This window comes from Pan paniscus, chromosome 3 (assembly GCF_029289425.2).
Source record: "Pan paniscus chromosome 3, NHGRI_mPanPan1-v2.0_pri, whole genome shotgun sequence".
Taxonomy (NCBI): domain Eukaryota; kingdom Metazoa; phylum Chordata; class Mammalia; order Primates; family Hominidae; genus Pan; species Pan paniscus.
In genome coordinates this window covers 16427247-16444270 of record NC_073252.2, presented here as the reverse complement: position 1 = coordinate 16444270, position 17024 = coordinate 16427247, and the positions used below count along the sequence as shown (strand labels likewise).

The following is a 17024-nucleotide window of genomic DNA, read 5'->3' as shown; positions in this document are numbered from 1 at the left end:
CAAAATTATTTTATATACATTACACTACTTAAAATAGTCACTCTTCCCCAAATTCTAAACTCTCAGGATCATAGTCATTGGATATTTATTCCCCTTTAAAGAAAAACCTTTAGAAGATCTATGAATGTTAACAGTTCGGTGGAATTGAGGTTACATTTTACCTTTACTGTAGGAAAACAAATAAGGAAATTATGCCCAGATGTCAGCTTGGTTATTAGCACTTGTTCCTGGTTAATTATTAAATGTTTTTATTAATAAAGTCGCAGTCTTTCCACATGATATATTTTTACTGTATTACTTGATACTTCATTCTTGTTTGTTTTTAGGTCTACAGTGAATATAGAGCCAGTCTTGCTTTTGACCTTGTTAGCAGCCGACAGAAAAATGTGAGCATTTATCAAGGGCGTAGTCTGAAATTAACAAAGGCATAGTCTGAAATTAACTGAATAATGATTAATTTAGCATGAAATATTAACTAAAGGAAAGCTACATAAACTGCCTACTGATCTCTATTCTCAACACTAAATAAACATTTACAAATTAAGAATAATAGTAATACTTTAAGTAGTATATGCTCTTTGCAGCATTTTAAGTTATTCAACTTTGTATTTAAGACTTGTGAACATTTGGATTTCCACATCATTTTATAAGTGCCAGGTTCTGTTCTTGCTCCATAGCCTCACCTGTTTAGAACGTTTGCTGGTAATAAGTGAATAGTACTTTTAAAATGCTGTTTAAATCCCATAAATCTGAATCTTTTGCTTCTTTCTCTGTTCAGGCATACACTGATTACAGTGACTCTGTAGCACGGAGGATGGGCTTTATTCCTCTCCCACTAGCTGTTTTAGTAAGTGCATACTTTTTAATGTTTTTTGTAACAAAGTAGCCATCATTATAGAATATTAATAAATGGATTATTAATATGATTGTTTCAAAAGGACTTGATATAAAAATTAAGGGTAAATAACTTGGAAGAAAATTTTGTTTTAAATTATAGCAGTAGCTTATATATCCGAATATCTATTGGTTGAGCCATCCAATAGATGAGTGACGCTTAGCTGTTTTATGTAAATGGCTTTCCTAACAAGGAGAATACTCTTTTTTGCTTATTCATTTAGTAAAAAAACATTTTTTTAATGGAAATATCTGAGCATGGGCATTAACGTGGCCACTGCAACACATATTGGTGGACGTATAAATTAATCCAGTGTTTCTACAAGGCAATGTGACAGTATCATGCTTTAATTCAGTCATTTCATTTCTAGGAATTATCCTAAAGAAATAGTTATAAAAGACACACAATGATTTATGGGCATGGCTTTGCATTTCAGTGACATTTGTAATAATAAAAAGTTAGAAACAAATGAAATAGGTTAAAAAATTATGGTATGCCCAAATGAAGACATATTCTCTATCAGTGGTAATTAATACTTTTTAAAAATTGTCCAAACTTTTTGCAATGAAAATTCCTGCTTTTATACCCAAGAAGTATGTATTTTTTTTTAACTCGGGAGGCTGAGGCAGGAGAATTGCGTGAACCTGGGAGGTGGAGCTTGCAGTGAGCCGAGATCGTGCCACTGCACTCCAGCCTGGGCGAAAGAGCAAGACTCCATCTCAAAAAAGAAAGAATAAAAAGAAATATGTATTTTTTTCAAAAGTACTACTGAAACTTACTAAATCAACCCTCAACAAGTCATCAACTTTGAATATTTTAATGAATTGCCCACAACAGGCTTGCAAATAGTTTCTAGCCAGGTTAGGCTGTAATAATGTTAATTAAGACGATTTGTTTAGCCTGGCTTAGTGGCATGCACCTGTAGTCCTAGCTACTCAGGAGGCTGAGGCAAGAAAAAAAAATTTGCTGGCTGCACTTGTATTTGATTATGTTCTTTCTTGGCTACCGATTCTAACATCAAAACAGATGCAACCAGCTGGGCACAGTGGCTCACACCTGTAATCCCAGCACTTTGGGAAGCTGAGGCAGGTGGATCACCTGAGGTCAGGAGTTTGAAACCAGCCTGGCTAACTTGGTGAAACCCCATCTCTACTAAAAATACAAAAATTAGTCAGGCGTGGTGGCAGGCGCCTGTAATTTCAGCTACTTAGGAGGCTGAGGCAGGAGAATCACTTGAACCTGGGAGGGAAGGTTGCAGTAAGCCGAGATCGCGTCACTGTCCTCCAGCCTAGGCAACAAGAGCAACACTCCATCTCAAAAAAAAACAACAAAAACAAAACAAAACAAACAAATGCAACTGTCTTTTTTGCCAAAGGATATCTAGACTTCTATAGCTGCAGTCTCATGCAAATCAGCTAAGAAATATGTAAAGAAAGTGGTCATACCAGCTATGTTTTAGACCAGCTTCCTTGACTTTTTTTTAGATGACAGATGATTAATAGGCTTAATGCTATTTAAATTTCAGTGTGCCTTTACAGACAACCACATCCCTAAACATTTTTAATTATATTAATAGCTTGCTTATTACATCATAATATAGCTTTCTTTTGCTTCGGAAAAGGAACTCCTAGAATTTCGGAAAAATGGAGGCTTCTAAATAATAAAATTGTTTGTTAAAGGCTTAAGAGATTGATAAAATAGAATATTAAATATTTCCGCATTTGTTTACTACAACTAGAAATATGAAACATACAAATATAAGGATAAACCTACAAGGCCTGAATTTTTTTTTTTTTTTTTGTAAGGATTGGTCAGATGGTTGGATTTAAATATGATCCTGTTTTGCCAAATAATAATTGACTTATTTGTCTAGTAACTTGTCAGAAAATTCATAGTATGAACTTTTTTTGATTTAGTATTTAAAAATTTTTCTTCAATCCTTGTTTTATTCTTTAAATGAGTTTTTATGGCTGTTATACCAAAATATTTATGAATAATTAATAATTGACAAAACACTTTTGGAACACCTGCAGTGTGCTGAAAGGGGGTTATATAGTTAGGCAGAGATCTAGTGGGCTTCCTTCCATAGCACTTTGCTCACAGAGCTTCGTCGTGTGCCACAGTTTTGGCGGGCATCCAGGAGCCTTGAGAAATACACCGAGGCCTCTGTGACAAGTTAATTCTTTAATTAAGGCACAAGGATGGCAATTTTTTCTTCTAAGCGTTACATTGGGTCGTAAAATGATTTTATATCCGAAAAAAGGAAGAAAAAATGTGTATTAAAGTCTCATGGAAATTAGACTGAGTAAAAGTTAACTGATAATATGCTAGATGAAAGTATAGTTATTTAAGCCTTAAATGTGATCATTGGTTTGCCTTTCATATTAATGAATAAAATCCTGGAGTCATGTTAACTTCAGTCACAATTGCCTATACAGTAGACATTACCCTGTAGAGACTGTGACACGGTTGAGGGCTTCCATTGTCACTTTTCTCATAGTGAGAGTTTATTGAACATATGACAAGCCATTGCCCCAGCTCTTCCCAATTGTTCTTTTATTAAAAGCATTTTTAAATGTCTTTTTAAATGTGTACCATTATGATGTTTATTTAAGATACCCTAATAGACTTTGGATAACTTGACATTACTAGATAAGACGACTTCTCCCTAATTCTCTATTTCTCTTTTAACATATGGGTATAGCAGCACTTGTAACGTGTGGACATTTTCCTTTAACTGATTCCACCAGATTTATTCAGCAGACTTCCAAGGATAATGCTTTTATTCCTTTATTTCTGTGAAAGAAGTAAGAAAATGGATATTTAACTGTATCCAAAAGAGAGAACTGTTTCAATGTTTAATTAATTTTTTAATAGTGTTTAGTTTTTCTAAATACAAAACTTTTAAGGTTCCATTTTTCCTGTGTTCCCTGTGAGTTACTGGGAGTTCTTAAAAGAGTCAAGAAAGGACGGAGGGCAAAAAAAGCAGGAATAAGGAAACGCCCACCAAATGATTCTAGCTTTGGTGTGGACACGTGTAGCAAGATGAAATCATTTGTACTTTGCAGAATAATATTTTATAAAAATCAGCTGCTTTGCATCCCTGTGAGGTGTAAGTGTGACATTCATGACCTAGGTATAGGGCCGAACTTAGAGAGTCCACAGGAGTCAAACTGTTGCACTAGCCACAGGCATCCCAGATTTGCTTGAACCAATCCAAATGTACCACAGAAGGTTTCACAAGCAGGCAGATTTTGATACAAATTGACAAATCTGCCTTCTTGGATTTTTAGACAAAGGCCATAGATATATGCCTAAAATGTTAAAGTCAGCATGGAGAAATCTTTTTAAGTATTAACTAATAACTCTGTGGTTGTGTGTTCTGTTTGTGTGTTTTTGTTGTTTTGGTTTGTTTCTGGCTAGCTCATCAGAGTTGTAACAAGCTCAATTAAAGTGCAAGGAATCCTGTCTTATGCCTGTGTCATACTCTTCTATTTTGGGTAAGATTATTCTTGAATATGTTTTTGGCTATACAGTAAAGCATAAATGCAAGATGTAATGGAAGTTAATAGCATCCCAATCATACTACTCCCAATCTATGCCAGGGGTTTCCATTCAACAGCTATACCTCCAAGTGTATTTATTTGTGACTCAGTTAGATTAACTACACTGCTATTTGGTAGTAGTATTAATAGTACTTTAGATTTTATTTTAGTTTTTAGCAAAATCTTAAAGCCCTTTTTGCTTAAGATTTAGGTTTCACTCACATTTTTTTGATGAATAAAAGCCTGCCATTGCAGACATGTTTTCATATTTAAAAACATCTTTGACCCTCCAATATGTTTGCCACATTGAGTTGTTCAGCACACTGTAGGCAGGCATCACGTAAACCCAAATGTAATGCACAAGCTTAGGTTTTCTGTCTGTGACCAGTGGAATCCATCTGCAGGTTTGTTGGTCTCATGATCTTACATTTTGGTTGGGGGAGACATACAGTAAATTAACAACTAATTAAGATAGAAATAAATGGTATGAAGAAAATAACAATGTAAAATGATGATTTTGCCATTGTTACTTTTCTCAAGAAGTGAACGATGATAAAGTACCCAGACCTGGCAGTCAATTAACTTACTGAAAAATGAAACGGGAAACCTGTTCCACCCTCGCCTAGGTGGTGTGCATCAGGAGCTTCACTCAGGGAGGGGTGGTCTGAGAGGGTTCGAACTTGAATCCCTCCAGAGGAAAAAGGTTGGAGGGTAAGCAGAGCAGTCACAACTTGAGCGGTGCATTTGCTTAGAGTTCCAGTTTCATGGTATTTTTAGTGTGTTTTTCACATTGTTTCCTGCCCAGGGCTTAGCACACTACCTAGCATGTGCTCAGGAAGCTTCTGTTGAAGTAGCATGAGAATAGTCACTTACTGTCTGCACTTTCCACCTCTCCACCAAGTATCCTGAGTCGTGAGCCTGCTTCCCAGCTCCTGCAGTAGTGGGCTCAGGCCCTTGTCCTGCAGAGCTGTGTGTAGGTCATGTGGCTAATTTCAGTGTTTCACAGAGGAGGATGAGGTTCTGATCACACTGTACAGCATTGCCTGTTGTTTGTTTGAATGAGTATGTAAATGGTTTACTATATTAATGTAACTCTTTTCATTTTTTGACATTAAAAAACATTAAGACCTTCCTTTTCTAATGTAGATTCTCACACCGCCCCTCAATGTTTTTAACATTGTGCTGTGTTTACGAAGTGGTGTTGCTGTAATCTCAATGGGAATAATTGTTAGACAATCTAATTATTCTAGTGTTTTTTACATAATAATCAGGAAATGAAGCATGTATATGCTACATCTGAAAACCTTTGTTTAGTTACACTTGCCTGTGCATAGTTCACCCAGGGGTATGTGCTTTAATCTTGAGTTACTTAGAATTCAGGGCACCTGTGCCCCCAGCCTCCCGTGTCGCCTCACTTCTCCACCTGGATAGTGCAGCCAGACAGATCTGCTTACTCACCTTTCTACTTTATTCACCTACTCTAATCCTCATCTCAGGGTGATTCCTAAATTATCCTCTTCTCCTTCAGAAGCTTTCTCAAAACTACCTTGTCCATGCCTTCTTTATCAATTAATTACACCAAACCCAGGAATGTGTCTTCAGTTAAAAAAATAAAATCAGAATTCATTTGGGCTTTTTGACATACAATGCCGAACTTTCTCCCACCACACCCGGTTTCTCCTCTTTCCCTCCAGACTCACTCTTGCCAGCTAAGGTGGGAGGACTTGCCAGCCTCTGCCGTTACTGCTCTCTGCCCAGTGCCCCTCAGGGAATAGCTGCTTAGCAGCAGGGCCTGGGCCTGGGCCTGGGCTGGTCTAGGGCTTGGCCAAAAAGAAGCCAGACAAGTGCCCTGCCTTGATGTCACAGAAATTCCCAACAACAAATAGACAACAACTAGAAAAACAAGTCACTCTATTGACAGTTGGTAGGAATCATTAGGAAGAAAAGCACAGTAGTATGAGGAGATGAATGGGAGAGGCAGATGCAGCTGCCTTAGAGGGTGGCCAGGGCAGGCCTCTCTGGTGAGCTGGTGTTTCAGTAAGGAAGGGAGCTGTGCAGCCACCTGGGAAGAGCGTAGGCTCAGCAGAAGGGCACGGGGACACAGGCCTGATGGAGGAACAGCAGGCGCCAGGCAGCTGCAGTAGTCCATGAGCAGCCATGGGGGAGGAGGGCCCGGGGACGGGAGACTATAAAAGGAGCTGAGCAGAAGATGGCATGGTGGCTCATGCCTGTAGCCCCAGGACTTTGGCAGGCTGGGTGGGAGGATTGCTTGAGCCCAAGAGTTTGAGACCAGCCTGGGCAACATAGCAAGACCCCATCTCTACAAAAAAGAAAATTAGCTGGGCGTGGTGGCATACACCTGTGGTCCCAGCTGTGCAGGAGGCTGAGGTGGGAGATTGCTTAAGCCCAGGAGTTCAAGGCTGCAGTGAGCGATGATCATGCCACTGCACCACAGCCTGGGCGACAATGCAAGACTGCCTCTTAAAAAAAAAAAGAAAACCAACTTCTTCACTGGTTATAAAACTGGCATTGAGGTTAATGTGAGACTTTTTTCTTCCCATACTTTTTTCCAGATTTGTATTGAATGCCTTAAAATATTCATATTCTTTGACCCAGAAATTTTATTTCTGTAGTCATAGGTATCTAGGTATCCTAAGGAAATACAGATTTAACGTGTTTTCTTAATCAGAAACTTTTTAGTAGAAGCAAAATATTGAAAATAATCTAAATATCCAGAAATAGGAGTTGTTTGGAGCTTTGTTATTTGATAACCCATATAGTGATGTTATAAGGCCATTTAAAATAATGTCACTGAGGAACATTAACTGATATGGAACAAATTCATGATACATTGTTATATAAATAACAACAATAATAACAAAATTGCTTGCCATTTCTGTGTGCCAAGCACTGCTCTAAGCACCTTACCTGACTGCTCTCCTTTCCAGATTAGCTGGTTAAGTAGCTTGCCCAGGTGCACACAGGTTCTAAGCAGTGGACTCAGGACTCCACACAGACACACTTCACCCCAGAGTCCATGCTCTGCCTCCTGACTCCACTCGCCTACTGCCTTGTAAAATAGACCATTTCTATACAGCAAGAAAGTACAAATAGAGGCGTACTCAGAGAAAGCGACTGAAAGATAACATACTAAATGTCACAGTGATTATCATAAGGGTGTGGAATCATGTAATTTTATTATGTTCTTTTTTGTTCATCTGCATGTGCTAAATGTATTTGTTGTGTAATAAAAGAATAAATGTTATAATATTTAATACCAGGAAAAATTTCTAAATGGTATAATTTCTTATAAGAGAACTAAGGAGGCCAGGCATGGTGGCTCACACCTGTAATCCCAGCACTTTGGGAGGCCGAGGCAGGTGGATCACAAGGTCAGGAGTTTGAGACCATCCTGGCCAACATGGTGAAACCCTGTCTCTACTAAAAATACAAAAATAGCTGGGCGTGGTGGCGGATGCCTGTAATCCCAGCTACTTGGGAGGCTGAGGCCAAGAATTGCATGAACCCAGGAGGCGGAGGTTGCAGTGAGCCAAGATTGTGCCACTGCACTCCAACCTGGGTGACAGAGTGAGACTCTGTCTCAAAAAAAAAAAAAAGAGAGAACTAAGGAATTCCGAAGTTTTACTTTGTGGCAAGGAGGCCTCAGAAAACTCAAGATTTGTGTAAGTTCCTCTAAATCCCTAATCTGTCCCCGTCCCATGCTGCCCCACCTTCTCCTTAGCCATGGTAGTAGATGGCATTCACAGGGATTTAGATGAATTCCAACGGATGTGGTTTGTTTTGTTTCTGTTTTTAGATTGATATCCCTGAAAGTACTTAATAGCATCGTGCTGTTGGGGAAATCGTGCCAGTATGTGAAGGAAGCCAAAATGGAAGAGAAGCTGTCGAATCCTCCCCCAACCTGCACTCCAGGCAAGCCGTCCAGTAAATCACAGAACAAATGTAAACCCTCTCAAGGTAGGTTTGGTCCCTTTCTTCACTTCCCTGGATCATTTTCAAAAAATTAAATCACAGTTTGATCAATGTTAAGCAACGCTTTAAAGATTGGTTTCCCTTTGCATAGATTTTTGGGTCTTTTAATGGTTGTGTTTTAGATTTCATCCCATATATACCTGGCCCAATGTTCTGAGTTTTTCCATTTACTCATTCGCTGTTCAACATTGAGCACCTGCGACACATCAGCTCCAGTGGATACAGCAGTGGGGTGGAAAGGCAATTCTCTGCTCCCATGGAGCTTGTTCTAGATTGTCGGGAAGAGGGGTAGAGAGAAGTAAATATGCACTATGTCAAGTGACGGGGAACTGCAGAGAAAACAAAAGCAGGACGGGGAAAGGGAAGTACAACAGGGAGTTGGGCCCTCCCCCAAGTGTGAGAAGATGGCACTGCACAGAGTCCTGGAGCCCGAGACAGCGCATCCAGCCTTCCAGGAGCAGCTCCCAGGCAGAGGCCCGGCAGGCCCAGCAAAGGCACCAAGGCAGGAAGATGCTTGGCGCATAAAAGGACATTAAAAGCAAGGTGGCTGCAGTGGCCCATCCCAGGGAAAAGGACTGGAGAGGGGGTCTTGGGGGCCGGGGCCATGGAGGGCTACAGGCTGTTATGAGAACCTTCCAGGTGGAAGGGGGCTGTTGCAGGGCTTTGAGCGGAGCAGTGGCATGGTGCAGCTGACATTTTAAAAGGATCATTCTCAAGCTTTGTGGAAAATAAACTCCAGAGGGGTGGGCCCAGAGGTAGGGACCAGAGAGGCAGCTATCTGGCCAGGAGCAGGGTAGGTGGTGTGAGCAGGGAGACCTGGCCAGGTTCTGGATAGACCTGGGAGGTTTGCGTGAAGTATTTGCTGGTGAGGAAGTTATGCAGTGTGAGAAGAATAGGTGAGTTCAGGATGATTCCAAGGTTTCTGGGTTGGAAGATTTGGAGGAAGAACTGGGACGTTGACTTAATTTTTGTTGTTAGGTGGCAGTTCCCTGTTCACAGAGGTATTTGTTCATATAACTTTTAGTTTAAATGATGTATTTTTTTTTTTTTTTTTTGGGACGGAGTTTTGCTCCGTCGCCCAGGCTGGAGTGCAGTGGCGTGATCTCGGCTCACTGCAAGCTTCACCTCCCAGGTTCACGGCATTCTCCTGCCTCAGCCTCTCGAGTAGCTGGGACTACAGGTGCCCACCACCACGCCCAGCTAATTTTTTGTATTTTTAGTAGAGACGGGGTTTCACCATGTTAGCCAGGATGGTCTCGATCTCCTGACCTTGTGATCCGCCTGCCTCGGCCTCCCAAAGTGCTGGGATTACAGGCGTGAGCCACCATGCCCGGCCTAAATGATGTGTTTTTAAATGTGTGGAATAACTGTGTGCAAGGTCATAGAGGAGATGCTGAAGAGAGAAAAATAAAGGATGTCCTTCAAGGCCTCATGTAACTACAGGGGTCCAAATAGGTGAGCAGAGGGTTTGGAGGGACAGGAGAGGGTGGTTCTTCTAAACTAAAAGCTTGAAGGATGAAACTGGCCCAGGGCAGACTGGTGGAATGGGCACTCCCGAAGGGCCAGCATGAGTTAGATCATGGAGACCTGGAAAAGCGTCTGGAGAACTAGCAGCTCAATATGGCAAGTGTGGAGTGTGCTTCAGAAAGAGGCAGGAGAGGAGAGTTGGGCTGGACTGGAGTCCTACCTGAAAGTGGGTCTGTGCTCATCATCTGTACTTAACCGGAAGCGAAAATAAAGTAAAATAACAATGTGTATAATCACTGGGAAATTATTTTTTTCATTATAAGAACACTGTTAGTAATAAGGATTGCATTTTTTTCAACCAACTAGGTAATTCATAGTGGGGCCTGTACGTGTTCTCTTGTTATGCATATTAGTTAAGAAGTTAGGCTAGGCATGGTGGCACATGCCTTTAATAATCCCAGCACTTTGGGAGGCTAAGGCAGAAGCAGCGCTTGAGCCCAGGAGTTCGAGACCAGCCTGGGCAACCTAGTGAGTCCCATCTCTACAAAAAATATAAAAACAAAAAGTTAGTAAGCGTCACTCTTGCTTTCAAGGAGGATCCAGTCTAATGGGGATAAAAGCTTTAAGCACGTACTGCAGGGCAGGGCCATTGACTCAGGGGTCATGTTATGAGAAGTACATTCAGGACGATGACCTGAGTGTTTGCTCAGAATGTCTTGGAGGTCAGGAGAACACAGACTGGAGAACATGCAGGAGGGTGTTGAAGTCAAGCTAAAGAGAGGGAGGGGGCTGTCTCTCAAAGCTGCATCAGATTCATCACGTTGTAAAAGAGACAAAAGACAGCGGTTCTGGGGGTGAGGGCAGGAGAGAGGGATTACTACAAGAGAGCTGGATGTGTCATTACCTCCATCATGGCAGTAGTGTGACCAGGTGTATGCACATGTCAGAACTCATCAGATTATACATTTTAAATGTGTACAGCTGATGGTGTGTCTTTTTTGCCTCAAAGAAGCTGTTCTTACATGGATTGAATGTATGATTCAGATGAGTCTCTCCAGGCCCCAGCCCAGCTGTCCCCAAAGCCAGGCTCCAGGATCTCTGTGGCCTAAAATAAACATTGGGGGTTTTGTTTATTTGTTTGTTTGTTTTTAACCTCTGATTTGGACTTCCCAGAGATGATGATGCTAAACCATCTGTAGCTGAAGTGATTACAGATGACAGGTGGAATGTAGTAAAGTCTTCTTGGCCCACTCCCTGATGTTCTGTATTGGAGCAAGTGTTAATGTTTCAGGACTGCCAACAGTCATGTTAGGTCTTGATTATATAGAGAGGAGCCGTAATGTAGGAGTTGTGATCTTTCTGCAGTTGGGTGATGGCATTGTTTGTGTGATACGAGCAATGTAATGTACCCTTCCATAAAGTTGAACAAACAGATGATTAGCCTCTAAGTTTTATTATAAATGATGGCTGCTTATACAACATGCTATTTGGTTATCATTTGCTTTATCGGAAAGCATGGATAATGGGCACTTTTTTCAGCACCACTGTATTGGTAAGTTTGTATTTATTAATAATTGGAGAAAAGTCTTTCTCTAATTTAATGGATCTATTTTATCACAGGCCTTTCCACAGAAGAAAACCTGTCTGCCTCCATCACCAAACAGCCTATTCATCAAAAGGAAAATATCATACCATTACTTGTGACAAGCAATTCTGATCAGTTTTTGACAACTCCAGATGGTGACGAGAAGGACATAACGCAGGACAATTCTGAATTAAAACACAGATCCTCAAAGAAAGATTTGTTAGAGATAGACAGGTTCACAATTTGTGGAAACCGAATCGACTGAATCTGTGGCTTCATGCGCTGAAGAAGCTGGGTCCTGGGGCAACAAGTGCTGTGTTGCCAGAACAGATAGATGCTAAACATGGCACTTAAATATTTATTTAAAAACTTAAATTATTATTGGCAAGCAAATCTTAGTATCTTTCTTCCAGTAATATGGCCTGGCTGAGGGTCAGACCACAGGACAGGAGCGACCTCCGGCCTTGACTGTCTGGGAAGCTTGATGGATTATAAAACTTCCTCCTGCCTGGCCAAGCAGCAGCATCACTTCCAGGACCCAACGAAGGCAACATCAAAATCTGTTTTGCTTTGTCAATCTGGGCTTCCAGAATGTTGAATTTGCCTCAAGGCCTCTTCAGTATAAGGAAATACCTGGAAAACTGTGAAACTTTTACCACGACGTAATCTTTCCAGTCTCATACTATTTTCACAAACAGTTTTCAAACGTTACTTCATCTGCCAAAGCATTAAAAAAATTAAACATAAGTCAAGATAAATGTTCTTACCACCAGAATAACCCTTAAAGATGTATCTTAATTAATCAGAATAAAAGGCTACCTTAAATAAGACATGATGAATAGTAGCATTTTGTAGGGTTAAAAAAAAAAAAACGCTAAACTAGTTTATTTATTAAAAAAATAATTAATGAAGGCTATGCATTACTGGGAAAAATCCTTCATAATTTTTCAGTTTACTCTTTAAAGCAAAATGTGAGCTGTATGTCATTTAATTGGTGGATAAAACATAAATTTCCTTACAAAAGGGCACTTTTTACACCAAGGAAGCAGAGCAGTGTTAACTTTAAGGTATACTTAACTGATTTTGCTTTAAAACTAATTACTTCATAAATTATTACAGCTAAAAGGATTTGATGTTGAACAGGCTGAAAAATTGTCAATGTACAAAATTCAAAACTGTCAACTTTAACTGTAAAGTAAATGCTCCAAGTGTGTTAGGCAGCATCATCTTGCTTGGGCTTACCAAATGCATTAGTCTTTCTGTTTGGGTCGACAGCGAGTGTGCCTGTGCTGGGGCAGGGTGTGTGTTCTGTGGGAGGGTGTCTGTGGGGATGTGACTATCAGGGTGGGCCTGTGCTGGGGATGGGGCAGGCCTGGATCTGGAGAGGATTTTGTGTGAAAGTAAATGGGGTGTTTGAGGCGTATGGGTGGCTGTTGGTGTGGGGAGGCATCTGTGTATGGCTGTTGGGAACAGCAACCAAAAGGTGCTTTTTGGTTTTATTTGAGATCAAGATTCTGTTTCCGCTTAATTACTAGTTTGTGGTCTATATCATAGAAGTTATTTCCCACCCCATTTTATCTTGACAACCGTGTTTGCATTTCTGTAAAACTTCTACAACTTCTGGTTTCAGAACTGTCCAGAAGATGGTACTGTTAACTGTTATTTCCTTTGATGTTTTGATTTTGAAGTTTAGCTCCCATGCAAATGTTTCAGGCATACATACATAGGCAGAAAGCAATTTTTAGGTGATTTGTCTGTTTCTTGGATGAAATATAAAGCAAGCTTTAATGTTCTGACTTGTTCATTTGAAATACAAAAAAGTAAGTGAATTTTAATGTTTTGCATTAACTAAAGAAATCTGAAGATTAATGTTGAGGAAATTGTATGCACATGCCTTTGTGAAACCAGGAAGTATTTTAAGTTAAAAATGAAAAAGCTTTTAATTGCTTAATGTGTGTTTTAATGGAGCCCCATTTTAGAATTATTATTTTTTCCGTCTCCCTTTACCAACAAAAGGAACAATGCCACGGTGAATGGAATAGTTTGGGGAAAGCTTTGCCAAACACAACCCTGATTTCAGAGCAGGAACATGGTTTGCATAGATCTTCAGTTCCGCTTGAATTATTCTGTTACTGCGCTGTCATTTTCAGAAGATTTCCATTCCTTTGCAGATGCTGTTGGGAGTTCGGGATTATGTTCATTTCTTCTGTTATAATGGCATTCAGTACTAATTTTATAAGTGCATCTTGTGTGAATCTCGATAAATTCAGTTTTGTAATCTTTTTTAAAAAGGTCACTGAATTTATTTTAATATTTACTATTGTATTTGGTAGAGTGAATTTCCCACTGTATAATAAGAATTTATTTGTAATTCACAAGTGATAGAGCTATCTTAATTTGAATTATTGCTTTGGTCTTAATGGTGGCAAAATGTTTAATTTTGTCTTTGGAAAAAATAGGCTGGGCCTTGATTATAGACCATTTAATATTTCTCAGCAAATGAAGGTATTTGCATTTTACAAGTGTTTTGAATGTCACACAAAATATTTTTCACATCTGGGAGTCAAGTTCAAGACAGTGCTTTGGTTTTAAAAAAATCTAATGAAGGCACAGCATAGGCCAGACCCTTATTAGGTTTTCCTTTAGAATAAGTGTAAAGACCAAGTGTCACTGATACGCTTGTCCAGATTTTCTTGTGGACTTTGGCCAGTATTTAGAGTTTATATTCATTTTACATAAAGTGAAAGAAACTTGCTATAATTAGGCCATCAAAATATATCCTGCCACTCCTGGTAACTCAGCAGAGGAGGAGATAAATTTACAAAATAAGGTAATATCTCTACATTGTTACATGTTTTCAACTATTTTTTATCAACAAAGATTTGTTAATCACTTCCTATGTGTCAGAAACTGTTCTAAGTGGTGGGATCAGCAATGAGCAAGATAAGTCCCTGTTCGTCTGTGGAAGACTGATAGGAACAAGTCGATGAAATAATGTCTGCTGGTCACAGAGTGTCCACTGGCCAAATGATCTCTCAGGCTTATTTTGGCTCTAAAATATAGTTCTTTAAAACATTTATGTAAGTCTGATTTTTTTCCTATTGGATTAGCTTGAAATAAGATAATTGTATAGCAATTTTACAGTGCTTCTATAAAATAGAAATAAGAAAAGACTTTCTCCCTGAAAACTGCTAGTTGTCCAGCAGAATCCATTCTCCTGTTCCATCGTGTAGAGTTGTAGCTGGGCATGTGCTGCTTGCTGGGGACTGCATTTCTCAGCCCCTCTTGCTGTTACCTGTGGCCAGCTGACTCATTCTCCCAGGGGATGTAAGTTGAAGGGTGTATTCTGCTATTGGGCCAGGACCCTTAAGACCATGGGTGAGTCCCCCTCACCTCCTCTGTCCCCTTCCCACAGGTGGAACCCAGAGAAGGTAGTGACCTTGTCCCAGTAGGTGCCCATCATGGCAGAGCCATGAGAGAGAAGGAACCTGGGTCCCTGAATGCCGCTGTGGAGCAGAGTTGCTGGTCAGCTTGGAAAATTCCTCTTGACTATACATAAGAGAGAAACTTGTGAAATGCCATTGTTTCTAAGCCACTGAACCTGGAGGTTCTGTTCATGAAGTTTAGCCCACGTTAGTACATTAGGAAATCTGAGAGGGACTATTTAGAGATCTTTACATAAAAGGAGCAAGGAGTTAGACCTATCTTGCTAAAACACATTCTTCTGAAAATTCTCTCTGGATACTCATTATTTATTATTTATATGGAAAAAGATAAAGATTACTCCACCCCACTTTTTCAGAGGTCAGACTCTCAGCACCCTTGGCTGTCTTGAACTGAACATTAAACTTGCCCATAAGTGGCAAAGTTCTATTTGTCCGTATACTCTATCAAATAGACGTTTCTTGCCCTTTATCTCAGAAAAGTGTGTATAGTAAAAGAGTAAAGTGTAAGTAGAGCTTAACAGCAAGGAGAAGTAGAAGCAAGAGGAGTTAATCAAGAGAGCAGTAAAAATATACCTGACGTCAGTGATGCCATGCCTGTGATTGCCAATAAACTGTGTTACAGGTCAGTGTGATGTGTGGTATGCAGTGATAAACTGTGTTACAGGTCAGTGTGATGTGTGGTATGCAGTGATAAACTGTGTTACAGGTCAGTGTGATGTGTGGTATGCAGTAAGTGTCTGAGATCTAGGATGATTTAGATTGTGTTCATTACATACAATTAAGGATTGTGTTTGATACAAATTAAGGTTCGTACAATTGAGGGGAAGTTGTTCAGAAGAAAATGGCGTTCTCAGGGACCTTGAGTTATGTGAAAAGTTTGCTTATAGGGAGGAACTATTGCTTAGCAGTGCTGAGCAAACAAGGCATTGCTGTTCTAAATTTTATTAAGAGAGTAAATGTATCAGCAAGTTGGCAAAAGGCACAGTTATGCATAGTGTGGTAAAGTTGTATTTGAGGTTTTTGATATTTAATGACAAGGTAGGTATCAATACAATATGTTTTGCTTATTTATATGTTTTGTTTTTTGGGTTTTCTTGTTTGTTTTTTGTTTTTGGCTTATAAGGAAACCAAGGGAGGTCTTGAAGGCCCATTTGGCCTCCTATTAGAGGTATTAGCTCAGGGACTACAGAATGAATGAGCTCTTGCAGCGTGAATAATCTTCGAAGTGGATGGTTAATTTTGAAACTGCAATTATTTTCAATAAGCACATTCTCATTCCATTTTTAATATGTCAACATAAGAATGTAAATACTGGGAAGATTAGAAATCGCCATAATGTCAGGTTTAACCAGATAAGTGAAATGTATAACAAGGAAAAGGCATAAAAAGCTTGTTAGACTTACTTTCACAGATATTAATTGCACTCACTGAGCAGAGCACAGAAATGAAGGAGCTGTGCTTTCTGCCCATGGGGCTTAACTGTAGTCTGACAGTGAAAAGTCCAAGATTCTTAGCAAGGCACTAAAAACTGGGGGGCTGACCCGGCAATTACAGCCCTGTGTGATAAGTACCACCATAAACCACGCCTCTGGCTGCAGCAGAACATTCAACCACATTCACTGCTGTAGCCCTTGCACCTCGTTCCTGGCACACACAGGCGGGCAATAAACATTTATTGGATGAAGAAAACAGGGGCCATTGCAGAAGGTGTGCACTTGGGCCGCCTTGAAAGAAGTAGGAATTAGATGGATAAGAAGGGAGAGGAAGGGCAAGGCACAAATGAACAAAAGAGGAAAAGAGTACAGCGGAAGCTGCAGCGCAGGTTTCCTTCACTCCCCATTAAGTGCCAGCTGTCTTGCTGAGAAGATGAGGAGGGAAGCTTCCGTCCCATCCCTGGGGAAACGAGGTGGAGGATGGAGGCAGGGGCTAGATCTCAAGAGCGCTCTTAATGCCTTGCTAAGAATCTTAGACTGTTAATCCTATAGACAAAGGGTGGAGGAGCTAAGTGGAATTTTAAATTGTTGTAATTATCAAATGAGAAATGGAAAAAAAAACTACTTGGTAAACTCTGAAGTGCTATGATCAGATCAGTT

General features: G+C 40.0%; 1 protein-coding gene across 2 annotated transcripts in view; it reads left to right on the top strand.

The window, feature by feature from the left end:
- TAPT1 (transmembrane anterior posterior transformation 1) overlaps positions 1 to 13432 on the top strand; it is a 65700-nt gene extending 52268 nt beyond the window's left edge. For both annotated transcript variants that reach the window (XM_057302039.2, XM_034958339.4), the window contains exons 10-14: positions 327 to 386; positions 779 to 847; positions 4319 to 4395; positions 8258 to 8418; positions 11521 to 13432. In XM_057302039.2, coding sequence (XP_057158022.1) covers positions 327 to 386; positions 779 to 847; positions 4319 to 4395; positions 8258 to 8418; positions 11521 to 11750 — 597 coding nt within the window. In that variant the 3' untranslated portion in view covers positions 11751 to 13432. The remainder of the gene's footprint in view (positions 1 to 326; positions 387 to 778; positions 848 to 4318; positions 4396 to 8257; positions 8419 to 11520) is intronic.
- The last annotated feature ends 3592 nt before the right edge of the window (positions 13433 to 17024 follow it).